We start from the raw sequence: 24,103 nt of genomic DNA on the forward strand, positions 1-24,103 counted from the left end.
TTGTTGTATCCAGTCGGGACATAATTACTGATTAAAATGACTATAATGTCTTTTTACACATTGCGCCGTGTAAACATAAAACCATGTCTGGAGTTGGAATTGCCCCACTTTGTAGTAACAGCCTTTGTGCACATCTGTATGCTACTTTCCCAGGTTCAGGAAACACTCAAATGTCTGGGTTTAACTGTTCTGGAACAGTGTTGTTAATACAACTTAACCACTGATCTAGTTTTCCAAACAAAGTAGTTTGGCAACTAAATACACAACGTCTTCATGTCATGGTGGCGGCGTCAACAAAACTACAGAGAGAATAAAAGTTATGCATTATTTATTTGCGTATATATTGGGAGGTGTTATGCAAATCTTCCCACACAGTGATGTAGTCATGTGGGGGCGTGTTTAAACGAGGCGTTGTAGGAAGGGAAGGACGAGTCTTAACTTTTATAAAGAATATCTCTTTGGGTTTGACACTTCAGTCTTTGCAACTTCATGGATCTTATCTATTCACAAACAGCTTGTAGCACTCCAAAGAGAAAGGAAAACTGGAAATCGCATCATATGACCCCTTTAAAATTGTACTATTGTTATTTATTTTTTTATCAACTATATGCAGCCTTGGTTAGCATGAGACTTCTTTTAAAAGAAAAAAAAAAGAATTTCTGCCATATAAAATCAAACCTCTGTCTTCTTTTCTTTTTCTTTTTGCGTATTCAAAAATATAATGTTGTTAAATATTGAATATGATGTTAAAATGTTACATTGACATTTTATGCTGTCCGAGAACCAACAGTTTGTTCTGAGTTATTGCCATTCAACATTAAAGACTCATAAGAGACGGAGAAAAAGCACATATTTGAGCATGAAACTTTTTATAGACTCCATTGTTTGCCCAGCGAGGCTTTGGGGACACTGTAAGACGCTAATACAGCCTGGCATTTGGAAAAGCACTGTGGGAGTGCAAGTTTTCCCCTTGCCAGTGTTACGAAAAAAAGCTGTAGGATTATTTCTGCTACTTAGGGGGTGGATCTCTGAATATATCCAGTCGTATGGAAGAGAAGAAAAAGATAGATGTCAAAACATTCCCTGTACAATAAAAAAAAAATAAAAACATTTTTTAATTTAGCTTCTAATGTGTTTTATTTCAAACCACGTTTCTAGCAAAAATAGAGCTTAATTCTTTAATAAAAACTGTATAAAACATGTTACGCTTGTATAAGGCACATTGAGACCTATCCTTAATATTTTGACAGCTTCTTCAACGGCTTGCAACATGACTGCTCTTGAATCCCAAATGGGTTTGAATTCTCGTGATGAATATCTGTAGCAGCGTTTAAATCGACACCAATTATCCCGTATTTTGCGCTTTGTTTGCATAGATGGGCATGTGGCGGTAAATAGCACGCTTTCCGCATCAGTACAGTCTCTAGAGGAGCCGCTTGCTTACCGTTGGAGGGCTTTCTGCCTCTCCAGTGTTTAATGTGCTTCTCTACACTGTGGTTAAAGTGTTTGTGTGCCTTTGTGTGTGTGTCTTTTTTCTATCAGGCTGCGCCTTTGTAAAGTTCTCCACACACGCCGAAGCTCAGTCCGCAATCAGCGCCCTGCACGGCAGTCAAACCATGCCAGTGAGTACACACTTCTCTATAACACACACACACACACACACACTCACAAAACCTCTTATTTTCAGCATTGGACTTTCTTTGTACTTTGATGTTGCTCCTGCAGTCAGAGGTTCCAATGACTTTCATACAACTCTACATTCTGGGGTCACAGTATTATTATATGGGTCACATAAAAATCTCGTCTTTACTTCTTAGAAATGTGTTCTTAGTATTCTTTAGGTTGCATGTGGTTTTGAAAAAAAACTTCAAATCAAAAAGTTTCATTTGAAAGCTACTATTTATTGACTTGACAGATACACCACATGACATTTTTTAAAGAAATAATTCACCCAAAACTGTTGTCATCATTTACTTACCCTCATGTCGTTTCAAACTGGTATGAGTTTATTTCTTATGTTGAACATAAGAAAGAATGCTGGTAATCAAACAGTGGTCCCCATTGACTTCCATAGTATTTCTTTCCCTATTATGGAAGTCAATGGGGGACCAACAACTGTTTGTTTCTTCAAAATTCTTCAAAATATCTTATTTTTGGAATGACGTAAAGGTGAGTAAATGATGACAGAAGTGATCATTTCTAGGAGAAAATATTCCTTAAAAAATATCATGTGGTGTAAATATCAAGTATAAAACAAAAAAAAGATTAAAATTCACAATTTACAACCTGAAGTAATCTAGTATTGTTATAAAAGCATAAAAAGATAAGCATAACAAATAATTATCAGTGAAATTGCAGGGATGCAATTATACATACACAGACACACACACACACACACACACACACACACACATTTGTCCTCCAAGTCGAGTCATGTACTGTGACTAAATAGTTTTTGTAGTATTAGCAGATATGTGGTTAGATTTTGTGTGTGTGTGTGTGTGTGTGTGTGTTATGAGGTTGAATAATGATTGTTTGTTTGTTTGTTTGTTGGTCAAACCACATGAATAGCAGCCAGCAGCAATATTAACATATAATAAGCAGAAAGGGTTTTGTCTGTCTGTGTGTGTGTGTGTGTGTGTGTGTGTGTGTAGTAGTAGTAGTAGTAGAGGAACAAGGAATCAAACTGATTCCAAACAAATAAGAACAAATCAGTCACTTCAACTTACGAGCTGCATATTTGCTCATATTGTTTTGTTGAATAGCTGCATTTCCAGCATATCAGCACGTGGCCTTTGTCCGGCCGTTTCAATCTTGAGGACTGGACGCTGAGCCTTAAAAAGCAGACTATTCAGCACAGTCTGTCTGAATCACACAGCTATTCAGTCACACACGCATCCCAAGCAGCTCACACGCTGCTGCTTTATTTGCTTAAAGACTCCGGCTGGATACAGACGAGCTATGAACCGTCAAAATGCATTTGACCTTGTGCTTTTTTTTTTCTTCTTTTCTTCATTTTTCACAACGCAGTGACATTTTTAAAGAATCAGTTGACCTAGAAATAAAAAAAGTCATTATTTTTCATTCACCACTGTGTGATCCCAAACATGTTATGTCTTTTGAACACAAAATTAGATGTTTAAATAATGTACGTAAAATGCACTCTTTAGGTGGACTGTCACTTTAAGAGAAAGAAATGCACAGAGAAGCTGCACGAGAGAAAGATCTGTGTTGTGATCTGCTCTCTTTATAACCTTTAGGGTCAACCGAGGTGCAAATGATTCAGGGACATTGAAATGTAAACCACAGTCCTGAAATCATCACCTCACACACACGCTCAGATATCCTCTCCTCTCTCTCTCCCCTCTCCTTCCCTCCATCCTCCCGGGACATTAGGCAATAGACTTGTTTACCTCACCTTTCACCACATTGACTGGTGAATTATTCATGGGCATGTACTGAGGTGGGAGTGGAGGAAAGAAAAAGAGAGAGAGCGGGAAGGAACGCAAGATAGAAAAGTAGAGAGAGAGAGGTGGAGAGACAGGGGAAGGGTGGAAGAAGCTCATGGGGGAGGGATGAAAAAGGTTTATAGTCATCTCGGAAGGTAAATTGATTATGGAAAACCTTACCGGCCTCCATTCTCTCGAGTCTGAAGTTGTAGAAGGAGGGGTCACGACTCGCGCGGCTCCCAGGTGCCAAAGTGAGATGTTTAGCTGAGATAATGGAGTTCTTCTCAAGGCAGGGCTTGATGAAGCACTCATCCATCTGCAAACTCTTCAAAAGAAGCGATGGCGAACTTACCGAACACCCACAAGCCTCTCACGCCCTCGGTCCACCAGCAGCTTGCAGTTATTAAAGTAACACTAGCACCAGACACGATTTTACAAGTATATTTTTATAAGTAATACACTTTTCTGCCATCTAAGTAAAATATTCTGCAAAGTGACAAAATGGCAACCAGTCAGAGCGTATTTGATTTTCATTTAAGATGAACAGGACTTCTACGTTGCGTGAAGTGATTGGAACAGAAAACGCAACGTGAATAGATGTGAAGCGACAAGTAATTTGTTTGTCTGGACTAGAGTCCAATACCGAAACGAAATGACAACCAATCAGAACATATTGAATGTTTCATATATGAGAAACAAGACTTTAGACTAATAAAACGTCATTGTAGGCGGAGCTTTGTTGTGAGAGTTGATTCAAATAGAAATTGCGTCAGAATTAGGTATGCTGCAACAACATTAAAGCGTCAAGTGATTTGTTTATCCATACTAAAAGTACGGTACTGAACAAAATGACAATCAAAACATATTTGGTGTTTAGATTAATCAGATTTCAATGTGGGCGGGGCTACACGGCGTTAGGCGATTGGAAAAGAAATTACTTCAGAAATAGGTGTGATATAACAAATTTACAGCATCAAGTTATTTGTGTGTCCAGACTAAAAGCACAATAGTGAACCAAATGACAATCGATCGTTTGTTTGTATTTATGAGAAACAAGACTTTAGACCAATGAGATTTCACTGTGGGTGGGTCTACATCGCTTAAAGTGACTGAAATAGAAATTGCAGTAGAAATAGGTTTAACTTGACAAGTATTTTTTAAAATAATTTTCATAACAACGCAGCATAAAACAACAAAACTTTAAATAAAATGGAAAAAAATCAAGCGTAGCGTTAGTTCTGGCAGGTCACGCTAGTCAAGCTCGCATCAGCTGACTCTCAGCTGACCCCATCTACCCATCTTTAGGAATATGGCGCCTATCTAAGTTTTTTTATATATGAGGTACCTCAGTATCATCAGGAGTTTTCACGTTGCTCAATAGCTAATTACCCCCCTCCATCCCCAGCTCCTCAGGACTCAGTGTTCTAATTCTCCTTTGAATCAGACTAATTCTAAAATGTGTATATAAAATTATTGAACTTGAACAGTATCTGCAGTACATTTTTGTTGGTTCAGTTCTGTCTATGCAGGGAGTTCTTGCTCAGAACATAACCATACCACCAATCCAAACTGTATGCTTATTGTCAGTCTTTGACGATAGTGGTCTTGGCAGAAATAGCTTTTATCTCGTCACTTTCGTTCTGCCTGGTTAGGAAAAGTTAACAAAAGCTAATGCAACTTTTTTTGTACCCAATGAAAGTGAAATACTGTGCAAAATAAAATAAAATATAATTTATTTGATGTGTAATATACACTCAAACTTGTTTTAGTCAAATATAAATGAAATTGTATTTTCGGCAAATGTGATTATAGTGTGGGTGGGAAATTGGTGTGCAATCCCCCCCCCCCCCAAAAAAATTGTAAAAATTGAATAACATGGAAAAAATAACACTGCTTGACGTTTTAATGATAAGAAACTTAACAAAAGTGATCTTTATTATTATCGAACGCAAAATGCTGTGTAAAATAACAAAAATCACAACTAAATGAACTTGATATTTTAGATATAGCCATTTAAAATAATTTGGACAAGTGAGATTTCAGTTTATAGAAATAGAACCGCCTCACCAAAAAAAAACTGACAAAATGTTTGTAGTGGATTAAGACCAAACTCAAAGATGTGCGAAAGATTATCATTTGCTTCTTTACTGGGTTGCACAAATACACCAAGAAGCCTCTCACAACCTCAGTTTGCCCTCAAAGAACCAAATGCAGCTTATAGTTATTACACGAACAAGTCAAGTGAAGAAACGTGCGCTAATTCATTTTAAATACGCATGCATAAAGCAGTCTGCTAATGATGTGCTCGTGGGCAGCAAGAAACTGGCCTTATTGCAGAACTACTTGACGCTTACAGTCGGTCCAATCTTATATTCGGCTCAAATCCCCCCGGCTCATGGCAGTCAGTGCATTATCTTCATGCACACACATATGCACACGCTGCCTCCTTTCTATGTTTGCCCCTCTTTTCTGTCCATTTCTCTTGCTGGCACAGCCATGGGGTCACAGCTACATAGGCCTATCCTGATCTAATTTTCCAGCTCCAGAAGCTCGTGTTAAATATGTTTGCATTTTTCCTGACTGAACGATGCATAAATACAAAGAGAATATACATACACATTTCCTCCTTTGAGGAAGGGTTCTGACATGTGCTTTATACCATGCACGGCCAACCCTGTGCCCCCCACCCCAACCTCCCGCAATTAAAAATGTACACTGTCGTACGATAAAGCATTGCCAGACTTCAGGAAAGCATTATACGCAGAAGACCAGGGACGAAATTACGTCCGGCGAAGGCTGGGAGGGGTCAAGGAACTCTAGCCCCTCCGCTTCGGCCTCATTTCCACCTGAGTGTATGCGCCAGGGATTGAGCGTATTTCAACAAATACAGGAAAATGAAAACTGCCGCTGCTATCTGATATTACAATCTCCTTGGTTAGGAGAGTTTGCGCTGCCGACCGATTGCCACTGTCTATGGTTGAATGGCAGTGCGTTCAGCTGGATTTTCATTTCCTCGTGACTGTGTGGATATCTGAGCAACAACCACGGGAGAAATACTGGCCAAAAATTGCAGCCTTGTTAATATTTGGCTTCACATAGCCTGAGTTAAAACATGATGCCTAGTGGGTTACATGCATTTTTATAACTCTTTTATATAATATTTATTTATTTTCAAATGAAGCTGTCTTATTTGAAATATTAGCTACGTGAATATTATTTGTGGAATATATACACTATGTATATACTTTTTCAATAATCGGTAGGGCCGGTTTTACTAAACGGGGCAAAATTTACTTACTGTGATTTACTGACAGTGTGCAAATTAAAGAAAAAAGAAGCAACATCTCACTTCCATAATGACCAATGCAACCTACCAAGCTAATTAGTGCAAGGATATGTTCAGATTTGGATAATGTGTTCTTCTGACATTCCAAATATATTAATATGGGAGGAAAAACACAACAGACTACTGCAAATTTTTTAAAAATTTTGATAGCTTATTTTATCGTTAAAATTTTGCTGAGTGGCTAATAACACATTTTTCTGTGGTATGACAAACTCAGAACCCATACTTAAATTTGTGTGTGTGTGTGAATTATTACCCACATTTTTTTTTTTATTGTTGGATGAATGAAACACTTTTTTCAGTGAGTTTTCAAAATACCTCCTTTTATGTTCCACAAAAGAAAGTAAGTAATTCAGGTTTAAGTAAATGATGAAAAATTTTGGGTGAACTATCCCTTTAAAGTCCACCCCCCTCTCCTTTTTTAAATGGAAGATTACTCTAAATGCCAGTAGGTGGCGGTAAATGTCTTTAAGCCTTTCTTCATTCATTCGATTCATCAAACAGCTAATTAATTCAGGAATTGAGTCAACAGCTCACTTAATAAATGGGCCCTTGGCCCTGTCCCAAGTGGCACCCTAAACCTTCATTTAAAACATGGAAAAATTCAGAAATTGAACTTGCTGTGTTGCTTGGAGACACGCAACAGTTCTGCTGTGGCTTTAGGTAACATTTTTGTTGACAAAACTAATTTAAAATAGTATTAACTTCTTATTTACTGAACTGGTGTATGAAACTGCATTTGCAGTCGTTATCCGGACATATAAACAGGATTCATGTAATATTGCTCTCCCTGCTCATGTGATATTGCTTATCATATGATATAAATATGAGACAAAAACTCATACAGGATAATTTTTTGCCTCAATATCTTAAATTTTAGGGCATAACTGCATTTATCGAGGTTATTTGTCAACCGTAGGAAATATAAGATGATATACAGACATGTATGGGGGCAGGGCCAGTGCATTAATATATTATAATTGCATTTTTTTTTAAATATATAACTAAGATGACAATTCAGCAGCGGCAGCTAAAGAAATAGCAGCCAAAACAACTTAATATCCAGCTTCTGTGATGTCTAATGTCAATGAGAAACAGAAAATCGAAAGCTTTAAGGATTCATCTATATTTAATTTAGAATTTAGTGTTTTATAACTTCAAACACTGATAACTTCAGTTTATGTACATTTCTGCTAAAGGGCACAGGTATATATGACATTTATTAGAATGGGCTTATGTGAATATTGTTTTAAGTTCAGATAAATTATAAGGTTTTTTTTTAAAGTCTAGTAAATGTTCAAATTGATAGCTCTCAGTTATACTGTAATTTTGAATGAATGAATATATATATATATATATATATATATATATATATATATATATATATATACCAAAATTGGACAATAGAAGATTGGAAAAATGTTGCCTGGTCTGATGAGTCTTGATTCCTGCTGCAACATTCAGATGGTAGGGTCAGAATTTGGAGTAAAGAACATGAAAGCATGGATCGATCCTGCCTTGTCTCAGCGTTCAGACTGGTGGTGGTGATGTAGTGGTGTGGGGGATAGTTTCTTGGCACACTTTGGGCCCCTTATTTCTTTTAATTTTGATGATTATAACTGACAACTAAGGAAAATCCAAAATTAAGTATCTCAGAAAATTAGAATATTGTGAAAAGGTTCAATATTGAAGACATCTGGTGCCACACTCTAATCATCTAATTAACTCAAAACACCTGCAAAGGCCTTTAAGTGGTCTCTCAATCTAGTGCTGTAGGCTACACAATCATGGGGAAGACGACCACTGACACCTTGCACAAGGAGGGCAAGACACAAAAGTTCATTGCAAAAGAGGCTGGCTGTTCACAGAGCTCTGTGTCCAAGCGCAATAATAGAGGGGCAAAGGGAAGGAAAAGATGAGGTAGAAAAAAAAGTACAAGCAATATGGATAACTGCACCCTGGAGAGGATTGTGAGACAAAACCCATTAAAAAATGTGGGGGGGATTCACAAAGAGTGGACTGCAGCTGGAGTCAGTGCTTCAAGAAGCACTACGTACAGACATATGCAATACATGGGTTTCAGCTGTCGCATTCCTTGTGTCAATCCACTCCTGAACAACAAACAGCGTCAAAATCTTCTCAAAACTAAAAGGACTTGACTGCTGCTGAGCGGTCCAAATTTATGTTCTCTGATGAAAGTAAATTTTGCATTTCCTTTGGAAATCAGGGTCACAGAGTCTGTAGGAAGAGAGGAGAGGCACACAATCCATGTTGCTTGAGATCCAGTGTGAAGTTTCCACAGTCAGTGATGGTTTTGGGTGCCATGTCATCTGCTGGTGTTGTTTTCTGAGGTCCAAGGTCAACACAGCCGTATACCAGGAAGTTTTAGAGCACTTCATGCTTCCTGCTGCTGACCAACTTTATGGAGATGCAGATTTAATTTCCCAGCAGGACTTGGCACCTGCACACAGTACCAAAGCTACCAGTACCTGGTTTAAGGACCATGGTATCCCTGTTCTTAATTGGCCAGCAAACTCTCCTGTCCTTAACCCCATAGAAAATCTGTGGGGTATTGTGAAGAGGAAGATGCGATATGCCATACCCAACAATGCAGAAGACCTGAAGGCCCCTATCAGAGTAACCTGGGCTCTCATAATACCTGAGCAGCGCCACAGACTGATCAACTCCATGCCACGCCGCATTGCTGCAGTAATTCAGGCAAAAGGAGCCTCAACTAAGTATTGAGTGCTTTTCATGCTCATACTTTATGTTCATACTTTTCAGTTGGCCAAGATTTCTAAAAATCCTTTTTTGTATTGGTCTTAAGTTATATTCTAATTTTCTGAGATACTGAATTTGGGATTTTCCTTAGTTGTCAGTTATAATCATCAAAATTAAAATAAATAAACATTTGAAATATATCAGTCTGTGTGTAATGAATGAATATAATAGAGTTTTACTTTTTAAATGGAATTAGTGAAATAAATAAACTTTTTGATGATATTCTAATTATATCACCAGAACCTGTATCTCTCTCTCTCTCTCTCTCTCTCTCTCTCTCTCTCTCTCTCTCTCTCTATATATATATATATATATATATATATATATATATATATATATATATCTCAATGCAGTAATTAAAAGTCATTGAACATTAAAAAGACCTCAGAAATTGGTAAACTTTTTTTTTTTAACTACAAGAAGCAGCAACAGATTCAGCTGATCTTTGTCAAAGATAATCAGTTTTTTGTTATCTTATTCATATTTAATGCACAGAGACAGATGTGTGGAGGTAAAGTTACATCAAATATATGGCTTAGTTAGTGCCTTTATGGTCAATGTTCACACAGAAAAGAAAAAGTGTGAAACGTAAAGATGCAGCACACTTTGATTCCAAGCCCTCGTTTTCCTCCTCTTTTTCCTCTATAGAACAGCTGCACTTTTTATTCCCACAGTTTTACTTCCTCTCCTGCATCCATTTCGCTGGGTCCTGGACCTATGGGAATTCCTCCGGGTGCTTGGCGGCTTAAAATTTAATGAGAGTTTTACTTCACAGATCAACCACCACTCTCTCTCTCTCTCTCTCTCTGCCTTTTCCTCTCTCTCTCTCTCTCTTTCTATCAATTTCTCTTACAAACGCATAGCCTATATCTTGCTGGACCAACAAGCCCTCGGCCCTGATATTCGCCGGATGTCTCCGAGCTAAAGCAAACAAACAGTCAAGAAAGGATTGGACAAATACCATCAACACATTCTGAAAATTCTGAATGCTCCAAACTTAGGACTAAAGGAACATTGAATTTCCTCTTTTATTGGCTTTGCCCAAGAACTTTCATAACACACAGTAAATATTGTGTTCTCCTTCGTAATAGCTCAAGGTGGTGTGCAGAACATCTAGGCTTCCAATAAATACTCTGAGAGCTGCAGATAATCGCATTTGAGGTTAAGATTAAAATGCCAGCGTAGGCCTAATGTCTGCATACAACTTAATACCACGAGTTCAAGAAGTTAAACGGAAAGTTCACCCAAAATGAATGTTCTGTCATCATTTACTCCTACTTTGTTCTAGGGAACACTAAAACTCTTAATACAGTAAAAGTGTGTGGTATGGAAGTCAATTTTTTGCCACCGATAAAAACATTTTAAAAAGTAGTTGCGACCCCAGATCCAGATTATATTTTGCAATTCTGAGTTTTATTCTCTGTGGTAGAAACCGGTTTCTACAGAGTCCCGCACATGGCATGCAGGAAAAAAAATAGTAGGCTAAATCATGTGCACAATTTACTATTTGATTTCCTTGATTTACAAATTGAACACACGAATCATAAATCGAGAGAACTAATAAGTGAATTGTGCGCAAGATTTAGCAAATCGAGGGAACGAAATAGTAATCGTGTGCAAGTTTTAGTACATCGAAGGAACAAATAAGTAAATTTTTTCTTGCATGTCATGTGCGGGGCTCCGTAAGTTTCCAGAGAATATTGGCCAAGGTTGTCGAGCTTCAAAAATACAACTGAACCCTATAAAAACATCAAATAAATAGTCTAAATGATTTGATGTAAAAAGTTTAAGTAAAACTGATTATTGGAGTACAATTATATATATATATATATATATATATATATATATATATATATATATATATATATATATATATATATATATACAGAGAGAGAGAGAGAGAGAGAGAGAGAAAATAAAATATTTTTCTGCTTCAAAATTTCAGATTTAATTCAATTAATTTGTAATTTCTTTTGAATTTCTTGTAAAAAATGTTTTTTAAAGTGTACAAGTAATTTATTGTTTCAATGTAAATCTTACACCTTTTTTAGTAAAGTCTTCTGAAGTCATACAGTAAGTTATTGTAATGAATAGATTGAAATATACATTATTAATAACAGAAAATTGTTGTAACCATTCCCTTTCTTTGTATGGAGAAAGGCAACTTGGAGATTGTGCAAAACATCTCCATTTGTCTTCCACTGAAGAAAACAAGTCATACAGATTTGGAATGATGTGGGTGAGAAATGATAACACAATTCTCATTTTTTTTTGACTGAACTATCACTTCCATCAGTGAAAACAAAAAAAAGATGCTGCAGGTCCGCTGTCAAACTTTTAACACATCTCACCAGTCTTTTCTAAATGCCAAATGTTTTTATTCCAGTCCACAGATGTCTCTAACTCCCTTGAGGTTTTACCCAGAAATCATTTTAACTACTTTGGTGATAAAAAAAACCCTGAAGGGATACAAGATAAGGCCTTTTTTAGAGATTGCAAACTTGTGCCGTCTTACACTTGGGCATTTTGTCGTACAGTTCTTGACCTGCAAAAGTCCATTTAGTTTAGTCATGCAGCACAACTAATGAGCAGTGACTGAACGCATTGATAGTGTCCCCGATAATGATATCCTAACTAAGCAGTTGAGGAAACAATGCAATAAAACAGTTCTGGAAAGGCTGAGGGCATGAAGGTTGAAACGGAGTGAAATCGAATCTACATCCCAATTGTAATTCGCTTTTGATAAAAGCATCTGCAAGATGACTTAATGTAAATTTATCTTCCCCAGTGACTGTCTTTCGTTGCTTTTCTGGCAACCCCTTACAAACGCCTACGTGAGTGCCGTATGCCCAGAGCCAGCGTTGTCGAGCTTGGATGTGCAAACTGATTGCTTTGTACTTGGCCCTTGCTAAGCATTCCGAAAACAATACAGAGAACAACAGTTACCACCCATTTTTTTTTCAGCAGCCTTGGTTCCAGATATCCAGTGGGTTTTTTTTTCATAATCACTGCAGGCTTTTTGAAAAGTTCTTTGATCAAAAATATTTTTAATCAGCGGTTCTTATTTAAACTAGAACATTTGATTTAAAGCAAAAAGTTTTAGAAAATTATGGATCAGTACACTTACAGTGTACAGTAAAAAGTTATGCAGCTATATATACAGTATTGTTCAAAATAATAGCAGTACAATGTGACTAACCAGAATAATCAAGGTTTTTCGTATATTTTTTTATTGCTACGTGGCAAACAAGTTACCAGTAGGTTCAGTAGATTCTCAGAAAACAAATGAGACCCAGCATTCATGATATGCACGCTCTTAAAGCTGTGCAATTGGGCAATTAGTTGAATTAGTTGAAAGGGATGTGTTCAAAAAAATAGCAGTGTGGCATTCAATCACTGAGGTCATCAATTTTGTGAAGAAACGGGTGTGAATCAGGTGGCCCCTATTTAAGGATGAAGCCAACACTTGTTGAACATGCATTTGAAAGCTGAGGAAAATGGGTCGTTCAAGACATTGTTCAGAAGAACAGCGTACTTTGATTAAAAAGTTGATTAGAGAGGGGAAAACCTATAAAGAGGTGCAAAAAATGATAGGCTGTTCAGCTAAAATGATCTCCAATGCCTTAAAATGGAGAGCAAAACCAGAGAGACGTGGAAGAAAACGGAAGACAACCATCAAAATGGATAGAAGAATAACCAGAATGGCAAAGGCTCAGCCAATGATCACCTCCAGGATGATCAAAGACAGTCTGGAGTTACCTGTAAGTACTGTGACAGTTAGAAGACGTCTGTGTGAAGCTAATCTATTTTCAAGAATCCCCCGCAAAGTCCCTCTGTTAAAAAAAAGGCATGTGCAGAAGAGGTTACAATTTGCCAAAGAACACATCAACTGGCCTAAAGAGAAATGGAGGAACATTTTGTGGACTGATGAGAGTAAAATTGTTCTTTTTGGGTCCAAGGGCCACAGGCAGTTTGTGAGACGACCCCCAAACTCTGAATTCAAGCCACAGTACACAGTGAAGACAGTGAAGCATGGAGGTGCAAGCATCATGATATGGGCATGTTTCTCCTACTATGGTGTTGGGCCTATTTATCGCATACCAGGGATCATGGATCAGTTTGCATATGTTAAAATACTTGAAGAGGTCATGTTGCCCTATGCTGAAGAGGACATGCCCTTGAAATGGTTGTTTCAACAAGACAATGACCCAAAACACACTAGTAAACGGGCAAAGTCTTGGTTCCAAACCAACAAAATTAATGTTATGGAGTGGCCAGCCCAATCTCCAGACCTTAATCCAATTGAGAACTTGTGGGGTGATATCAAAAATGCTGTTTCTGAAGCAAAACCAAGAAATGTGAATGAATTGTGGAATGTTGTTAAAGAATCATGGAGTGGAATAACAGCTGAGAGGTGCCACAAGTTGGTTGACTCCATGCCACACAGATGTCAAGCAGTTTTAAAAAACTGTGGTCATACAACTAAATATTAGTTTAGTGATTCACAGGATTGCTAAATCCCAGAAGAAAAAAAATGTTTGTACAAAATAGTTTTGAGTTTGTACAGTCAAAGGTAGACACTGCTATTTTTTTGAACACACCCCTTTCAACTAATTGCCCAACTGCACAGCCTTAAGAGCGTGCATATCATGAATGCTGGGTCTTGTTTGTTTTCTGACAATCTACTGAACCTACTGGTAACTTGTTTGCCACGTAGCAATAAAAAATATACTAAAAACCTTGATTATTCTGGTTAGTCACATTGTACTGCTATTATTTTGAACAATACTGTATATATATATATATATACGTACATACATAGAGTGTTTTTGGTAGTTTCAGCATGATGTAGTTCTCATTTTCCCATGCTGCGCTGCATTGTTTAAATAGCAGAAGCATTTGCGCCCATTTGTGTGCCCATGGGCGTGCTGTTCTAAAAAAGGTGTGTTCAGGCGGATTTTTTCGCTGCAACCTTTTGCACTCCTAATTCAATGCCATATGAACACAGTGGTAGAGCATTAAAATTCTGCCATTTAAAAAGCGAATCCATCATGGCGCGAGTGCAACTCGCTCTTAAAGGGAATGGGAAATGAGACTATGATTGGTTTATTGCATGTTATGCCCAAAAACACACCCATTAGTCATTAAGAGAATAGGGACAGCCCTTTTAGACCATGTGCCAGAAGCGCAGACTGGTTTTCCCACCATTATACTAGCAAAAGTGGATTCGGAAATGCCCTGAATGCACCGTGCGCTTTAAAGCATGCACTTAGATCATTAAAATAGGGCCCAGTATGTGTGTGTGTGTGCAGGGGCGCTGGACTGGGGGTAAAACCAGTACTGATTACCAGAGCCCCAAAGGAAGAGAGGGTCCTTGAAAAGTCTGGAATATATATTTTCAAGGGGAGGGGGGCCCATTAGGACCAATGCATAGGGCCCGGGATCTTGTGCAGCTCCCCTTGTGTGTGTGTGTGTGTGTATATATATATATATATATATATATATATATATATATATATATATATATATATATATATATACAATTATGTACTGTAGATAGATAGATTGATTGATAGATAGATAGATAGATAGATAGATAGATAGATAGATAGATAGATAGATAGATAAATAGATAGATATGTAACAAATTAAATCTAAATGACAAAAGAACAATACACTTACTAGAAATTTAAATAAAATGAAAACGAAAAAAAAAAAAATACATTTAAATAAAAAGTTATAAATACCTTATTAAGTAAATAAGTCACTGCACAAAGCACATTGTGTTTTGACAAAATTATGAACAATTATATGATTAGTTGCTTTTTTATGTTGCCATTTAGCATAGTTTTTTTTCTCCTGCTTAGATATAGTCCTGCAACCCATTTTTGGGACACGTCCCACCATTTGAAAACCTAACCACAAATACATTTGTGGCCTCACCTGATATTCTCCTTTATTGTGGCTGCTTATTGACATTTTCCCGTCATTTTCAACCAGCCTCTTATCTTGGCTGATGCACAACCTTTCTCTACCATCAGATGACAGTTATATTTTGGCCTTTTTGCCAAAATCGATTTAGTAGTTTATTTTTTGAAAAAAAAATTGGGGGGGGGGGGGGGGGGGCATGCTGGAACAGGTGATTTTGTAGGCTGATAAAGGTCAAGTGTAGCATTGAGTCATTGAGAGATTCATAATGAATGTGAGCACGGCTCTCGTGTTTCATTACCATGGTACAGGAGAGAATGAGTGAGCCAGACTTAGAAACCCACACACTCAAGGTCAGTCCACGATCACCGGTGGCCTTGTCAATCTCAAAACACACCCACAGTCTTCATCTAATCCGTTTGATATTTCAGGTGCGATATCATATCCTATCAAGTAACGAAATCTGAAATAGACTTTGTTATGTAACCTTCAAGCTGCCAAGGCTCATGTCAATCTACTGATGCCGCTAACAGTTTGTAGATGTATTTGTTTGTTTGCCTGAAGGTTTGATGTTAAGAGTTTGTTAAACAGTCATTCAGAATCAGTATGTTGTTGTTTTACTTAGTTTTTCTTAGAGGAAAAAGCGTAACTGTTATTTTTATTGTTAAATGTATCCAGCCACTTTGTGTTTGGTGTGATGTTGAAGTGAAAAAGTCATGGTAGATTCAAATATGCAATTCACGTGAGACCTTAAGGTTTTGATCATCCTTAAAGGGACAGTGCTTGTATTTTATTTTATTTTATTTTTTGAAGTTTAAGTGAGTAATAAATGTTGGGTGTATAACTTACAAAAAGCTATTATATAGCTTCAAATACAGCATGCAAGATGTATGGACAATGTACTTCTCGGATGGTTCTTACTTATAGGATATTAATTTGTGTAATCTGTGTTTCATGGAGTCATACAAGTTTGAAAGTTCATGACAATGAGTTAAAAGGGCTGTTTACTCTAAATATGATAACTATAACTATAAAATTTTAATAATCGAATTCTATGAGATTGGCGATATAGAAGCGCAATGTCGTGCAGCGTTAAAAAAAAAAAAAAATCATACACATTGTTTTCTATGAGTTAACACACACTGGCGGCCCTCTTTCGTCACCTGTCTGCAGCGCCTATCAAAAATTCAAAACAATATGAAGATCGGGGGAAGTCGTGGTTATAGAGTATGACTCCTAACCCTAAGGTTATGGGTTCGAGTCTCGGGCTGACAATACCACGACATAGGTGCCCTTGAGCAAGTCACTGAACCCCGAACTGATCCCCAGGTGCCGCAGCAATAGATGCTATGCTTCTCATCTGCTGTGCGACTGGCTTTATACATTTATAATTATTGTTAACATTCCAGGCTTTAAACGATGACAGAACTGTCTTTTTTTCAGTGAACTGTTTCTTTAAATTCATTCAATTATTTATATTTTTCTAAAATTGAATTGAATTACATAGTGTCACTGTAATGGTGTAGTCACATGTAGCTACCACAATTGTCCTGCTATCTTTTATTATTTTTTTTTAATTGTTGTGTTTTCTGTGGTGGTCGACGGTCTCGTTTGCAAAGCGGGAGGTTAAACGCAGCCTGCCCTCTCTCCTCAGACTGGCTCCGATTCTCTCCTCCCTCAGGGCGCGTCGTCCAGCCTGGTGGTCAAGTTTGCCGACACGGACAAGGAGCGCACCATCCGCCGCATGCAGCAGATGGTGGGCCAGTTTGGCATCTTCAACCCTGCTATCGCCCTGCCCTTCAGCACCTACAGCACCTACGCACACGCGGTGAGTACCCTTCCTCCCCTCTGAGGCACTTGGGCACGTTTTGATGATCTCACTGCCGCCCACGTACCCTCCCCGTCCCTGCATGCCCACACGTCCTCGCTCACGTTCCCAGAGTGACTCAGAATATTCCATAGGAAAATCTTCAACTGGGTATTTATAGCTCGCATCGGTTGCCTCATAACGGGGGAGGTTGAAAGGCAGCCGCGACTGGTTGAGTCAGTCCCTAATATTCATTCATGAGGGACATCTCGGTTCAGTTTTAGGGAGAGATACTATAAAACGGATAGTTTCTAGTTAGTTCCTCCATATGGGGTAGATAGATATACATATATTCATGTATTCCGGCATAGGCAAATTTTTCTCGTAAATGGCAGGATTAATTGTTGGAGTCGATCCGGCCCCCGGGGGCTTATCATTCACACTCATTTTCATATCACAGACATGCGTGGGTCAGCGGAAGATGTGCGTACGGACAATCCCACAGTAACTGCCGGGCCAGTACATGGGAAAAATATGCCCTTATTAACATTCATGAGATGCTGAGCGTCCGCAGGAAATGCAAATGGTCCGAGAGAGCCGTGTGCGGGAAGGCAGGCCGGGTGGTTGCTGTGGCTCCCACAGGTTGGCAGTGACTTTTATCTCCCGTGTCAGAGATGGTGCAGTGTGCAACTCTGTGGAAATGACACTGTCTCTATAATTCACTGTTCCAGCTCGAGCCACAACATGCCAAAACCAACTGCTTTATGATATCGCATGTCGAAGTTTGCGACTTTTTATCAGATATCTTTTTTGCTTCTTGTTTTTGACTAAACTAATCAAGGGTTTTGTTATTTTAAACCAGATACACAGAAGCATATTTAAAGGGGCACTCACAATTATATTATATATATTTTTTTTGTTGTTATCAGTGCATCATATGAGATGATGATTCCAGTCATATTAGTAGCCTAACGAGTCACCTCGAGAGCTGCCATATTAATCCAACCCTACATTTGATTATTATTGATTGTGGAATAAATTAATCCTGCCTGTTAGTGTCAGTGTATTATTGTTTACTATTAGAATATTTATGAATATTTTGAATAAGCTTTAATTTGAATACTTTAATCAGTGCAGATTAAATTTACATTTCTTGTTTTGTTAGTGATTTTGCCATTTTTCATAGTGTATTTTTATTTACAGCTTTAAGTTTTAGCAGTTGTAGTATTTCAACAAACTTAATTTTAGTTACATTCTTTTTTACATTTTTCATCTAAATATTAATCAGAAAATATTTATTGGTACAATTTGTAATAGTTTTAGTTAACGATAGAAACACTGAAAATGGTCATTTTTACAGTTGTAGATTTTTATGTAATGCTTCCACACCACTAGGTGTCAATATATCAGGGAAGACATCTTCTACATAACCAAAATAATAAAAATAAAAATACTGATTGGGGCTTTTAAAGATACTCTAAATATTTTTTCCCCCAATACATGATTTTCTGCTAGGTTGTATAAATTTACTCAAAAAAAAAAAAAAGACTAATGCTGAGTGCTAAATGCTAACATGTAATTTAACAAATGATAACCTACCTCAACTTACGCAGCTTGTTCAGTAGAAGTTGGATTTGAATTTTCAAAGCAATTGCTTTATCATTTTCATCTGGCAGCTAAATATACGGTGCATTTATGAAAGCAACTGTGTCATGCTATTTTTTTCTTCTGAAACTATTTAAGTGCAAACCCCACCTCCCAGCTGATTGGTCATGTCAATCAAAATGCACATTGCCTGTACTGAAGTAAATGCTAAACCGTAAACCTAACACACAACCGCTAGATTATTATAGCAATGGCAGATAGTTAGCATTACTATTTGTCATGACTGGATCCATTTATGATATTTCTGAACTCTAAATTTAATCTATTAAGTCTTTTCACCTGTGGGGCGGGATTTGTGCTCAACTGGTTTGGGGAAAAAAAGACAAAAATATAATAGACAAGTTTTTTGTTTTTGTTTTGTTTCCTCGTGGCTCTTCAATTTGGGCTAACCAGCCAGCAAACACCCAGAACAGCATAGCTACCACTTAGCAATGACCTACCATAGCAAGTTAGCGCCACTAGCATTTTCTACGCTCTTCTGTTCACTCATATCCTCACATGAGCAGAATTTGAAAGGATCGTCTACAGGCATTCATTGCGCCTTCATAAACAGGCAACAAACCGCATAAGCTAACATTTAGCTTCAGATATGGCAATGGTACATTTAGAAACGTGGAGGACGAGCAAATTAAGAGGCTCCTTCCACAAACACAGCTGTGCAGAGGATTACTGGGTTGAGCTGACAGCCAGTAAATTGGATTTTAGTCAGAGCAGAGGAGGGGGCATCTGAGCGCAAATTGGAGGGGTAATAGTGCTGACAACATCGTGCCAAAAGACAGATGCATTTTTTTCAAAAAGGTACATCTGACTCCTAAATCTGACAAACAGCTTATCATTCAATAGTACATGAAGATGTTGGAAATATCAGATGCGGCCCCATCCTCGTCTCTGGAGTGGAATTGGGGGGGGGGGGGGGGGGTGACATAAACACGCGATGAAAGCAAGAAACATTAATTTTCTTTCAGACACTCTTGTCAATACAAGCCGAACATCTTTTATCTGTGTTTTTCTCCCGCTGCCTCATGTTTGATCTTTTTCCTTTTTCTGAGCAGAGCCATCTTCATTTTCGACTTTTTTTTTTTTCTCTCTCTCTTTTTTTTGGGAAGATGAATAAAAGCGCGGATGTTGATGGAAAGCCAGAAAGATCTCTTTTACTTGATGCCAATCACCAGAGACGGTGCATTAGATTAATATGACGCACAAATTGCTTGAAAGCACTTCAGAATGTTCTGAAGCCAACATTAATGAGGGGAATGTTTGTCTGGGTATTTTGGGGAGGAGGGCGCTGAGGAGGGGGGCACATGTTCTGCTATTAACCTACATTGCCCCCTGTTGTTGAGAAATATACCAGTGCTGGCTATTCAAAGGGTTTTTTTATGCATCTTTTAATAGTTTTTATGCATTGTTTGAAAGCATTCCTTCTGATGGAGGATCTAGAAATAGACAACATGATTGATGTATTATAGAGAAATATACAATCTCAACCCTAGCTCCTCAGTAGAATTTTGTATGTTTTACTCAAAATGTCTTTCTAGTCATAAATGGATACTTTGTAGAAATATGGCTACTATATACTGTACATATAAACCACCCTCTGTAAGTAAATATATGGTGAAGAAATATCGAAAAGGAAGTGCACTCAGACCCCATATTTTACATAAGTATGTGAGTGCAAATGCTTATAGCCATGCAAATTTGATTTTGGATGCATTGTGAAACATAATTTTTAGGGCAATGCAGTATTGCCACAGGTGGAGCTATAGTGCACATTAGTGTAAAATGACTACGTCTACATCATTTAGTTTCTTATTTAGGTTAAGTATTTTCATAGTGGAGCAACAGATTTTAGTAGGAATCTGAATCTACATAACTGAGGCCCATGCGATACACATGCATTGTCAACGATACGATATATTAACGATACATATGAAGCTGAAACGGATACGGTGCGATACGATTTCTATTCAATTTAACACAATGCAGTTCAGTTCAATGCAATATAATGAAATGGGGAAAAAAATATGATGCTATGCAATTCAGTATGGTATAGGTAATGGTTCAGACAGACAGCAAATCATAAATAAATTAACTTAAGTGCCTTCTGACGAACTGTTGTGATATGTCGTAATCACGTAGCAGCAGTGGCCGATGAGAGAATGAGCATTAGAAACCGTTTAGACATGTGAAATCTATCTACATATAAAATATTGGTCACAAATTTATATATATATATATATATATATATATATATATATAAAATAGTTTTTTACTGATTCAAATATGTTAAAAATGATGCATTGTAATACAAATGTCAACTTGTATCAAAATTCACATTTTTTAAATCGATGCATGGTATAGTTAACTTTTATTGCGATGTACTGATGTGAATTGGTGAATCTAACTATCCCTAGTTCGAAGTAAATCCTGAGTGAGGTCATTTTTAATTAGTTAAATAGTCTGTATGTTTATAGTGAGCTCCTGGATAAAAGTAAATCTGGTTTTATAGAAGGTAACTCTGCCACTTCCTTGTTACTGAGATTTATTGCCTCCATTCTGAGATGTTTGTGTTTTGTTCCCAGTAGAAATATTTAATCTTAAAAAAGGTACCTACAAGATTACGAGATTTTTGCTTTTTAAATTTATCTTGTTTTATAGATAGTAATTCAAAGTGTATGCAGGTTTACACAAAAATATTAGGTAGCAAAAAAAAGTTTTTAACATTATTAATAATAATTCATATTTTTTGCGCACCAAATCTGTATATTTCAATAGACAACAGTACTTTTGAATTTCAGTATATTACTGTTTAAATATATTTTGATCAAATAAATGCAGCTTGGTGAGCATAAGAGATTCTCAGAAACGTCTTAATGATTACAAACCTTTGAATGGTTGTGTATATGATATTAGAACTGATTACATGCAGCATATTATGCTATATTGTTTGGATGATTTTCTGGAAAACAAGACAAAATACTACTTAAGGAAGAATGTTAATTAGTCCCAAGCATTAATATCTGGGCTTATATACGTGCATATGTTTAGGACCTAAAACAAGTTCTGGTAGAACCAAAACTATATATGCACCATCACCATGTTTAGTCCTGAAGATGTTCTTTAGCAAACAGCAGAAAAAGGAGCGAGGCCATTTCAGGCAATCTTACAGGGCCAGGGACCTTAATAACTGGGGTCCTCGCATTCAGCTCACTCCATTTCTCGTCTCTCTATAAATATCTCTACAGTCATCCTGCCATTCTCCCTGTGCTGCAGCAGGGCCAGACCGACTGTAAGGGGTCATGTGTGATGCAGGCAGAGGTGGGCAGAGACACAGAGCAGCTCTGGCTAGATAATTGCCCAGTGATAAAGAGGTGATTGCCTGCTGGCACCGAGGGAGACTAATGCCATAGGCAAGCCATAAAAAAAACCCCACATGCCTGACGCTAAACGAATGCCGTCGCCCAGGCAACTTCTTCTTCCATGGCCGCTTCCGTTTTTTTTTTTTCACATTTTGAAGGAAGAAAAGGTTATGACCTCGGTGATGAAGACTTTGCTGAAGGCAATTTGGTCCCTTTTGCCTTCGCTTGAATGCTTCCTGTCTATTCAAGATGCTGGGTAAAGTTTTGGTTTAGAAATGTTTAGGGACAGTTCACCCAGCTTTTGGTTGTTGTAATTATTTGTTATTTTGTAATTATTTATAATAATTTTTTCACTCTGACGTCATTCCAAACCTGTATGATGAGTTTTTTTGTATAAAACTAAACGAAAGAAGAGTAAATTAAACCAGAAATCTTGGTCACCATTCCCTTTGGTGTATGTAAAAGAGCAGCTTGGACATTCCGCTAAATTTCTCCTTTTATATTCTACACAAGCAGTTTGGGTTTGGAACCAAAAATGTGTGGGTAAATAACATTTGTGGTTTCATTTCTAAATTTGACTAAATTTTTACAGCTTGTAGTGACCATACCTGTCAGGTCTTAAAGAGAACACAAAATGGCCATAAACTTTACATAAAAGTGGGCCATACAACTCTTGCTTTTTATTCCAAGTCTTTGGAAGTTATGTTACTTTTATGACAGTAAATAATAATGCTAATAAAAAAAAATCTATTCAAACGCTGAAAATCTTGGTCACCATTCACTTTCAAGGAATGGAAAAGAGCAGCTTGGACATTCCGCTAAACTTGTCCTTTTATATTCCAAGCAAGAAATGAAGTCATGTGTTTAAAGGCAAATAGGAGAGTACAAAAAATATCATTTTTGACTGAACTATGTCTTTGAATAAGAATAACAGAGATACACAAGAGTTTTTTTTTTTTTTTAATAGTCTCGTTTTCCGCCGACAGCTAAAGGAACTTGTTTTTCTATTCTTTTCCCCCTCCTTCTCTCCCCTCCACCTCCTCCAAGAACAAATTGATGTTGCTCACTTCTCCCCAACATAATTACATGCTTGGGCCTCCAATTTTCTGTTTTAATTCCTAAAGAGCAGAACTGAATGCCACATCGTTATCTGAGGCAATCTGGTGGCAGCCATGAAAGGCGACATTATCTGAGCCGTTCATGGAGGGAAATTACAATATGGAAGTCTTCAACTCACCGCACTGTGCTCTGCCCAAAGCCTGTCCCTCTGGCTTTTAAAGGGCATTAGCAAACTGTCACCCGGCGAGAGCCAGCCAGCTTAACTCTGACGCCCCATTCAGCACGAAGGAAGAGGCTGCGAGATGGGCACAAAAGCGTCTGATTACTGTGGCATGGCTATTACATGGCGGAGAGAAACTAGACTGTCTCGTCCCACCCTTGCCTGAGGGTTGACAAATGCATTAAACCAGTGGTCCGTGACCCATTTTTAAGTTTCTAAGTTTCTTAAGTTTTAACTCACCCAAGTAGCTATATGTGAAAAAAAAAAAGTGACAAAATAGAGTTTTGTTAAAGGTTTTGTGAAACAGTACAAAGCAAAAAGTATTAATACATTAAGCAGTGTTGCAAAAACACTCTCAATTAATTTTGAATTAAATGTTTCTCTTGACATATTCCCATTGTATTTACTCAGCATATTTGTGCTGAGATTTATATTCATTTAGCTTACTCATTGTTTCCCCCGAACTGTGGATTTTACCTGAAGGATAATAGC

At 37.5% G+C, this 24,103-nt stretch overlaps 1 protein-coding gene across 14 annotated transcripts in view; it reads left to right on the plus strand.

Annotated features, from left to right (window-relative positions):
- celf5a (cugbp, Elav-like family member 5a) overlaps window positions 1-24,103 on the plus strand; it is a 199,645-nt gene that overhangs the window by 159,823 nt on the left and 15,719 nt on the right. For 8 of the 14 annotated variants that reach the window (XM_026198312.1, XM_026198315.1, XM_026198307.1 and 5 more), the window contains exons 5-6: window positions 1,543-1,622; window positions 17,186-17,332. In XM_026198312.1, the coding sequence (XP_026054097.1) occupies window positions 1,543-1,622; window positions 17,186-17,332 (227 nt within the window). Of the gene's footprint in view, window positions 1-1,542; window positions 1,623-17,158; window positions 17,333-24,103 lie in introns of all 14 variants that reach the window. The other 6 variants (XM_026198303.1, XM_026198305.1, XM_026198306.1 and 3 more) reach the window with 1 other exon arrangement.

Source organism: Carassius auratus, chromosome 22, assembly GCF_003368295.1.
Source record: "Carassius auratus strain Wakin chromosome 22, ASM336829v1, whole genome shotgun sequence".
NCBI lineage: Eukaryota > Metazoa > Chordata > Actinopteri > Cypriniformes > Cyprinidae > Carassius > Carassius auratus.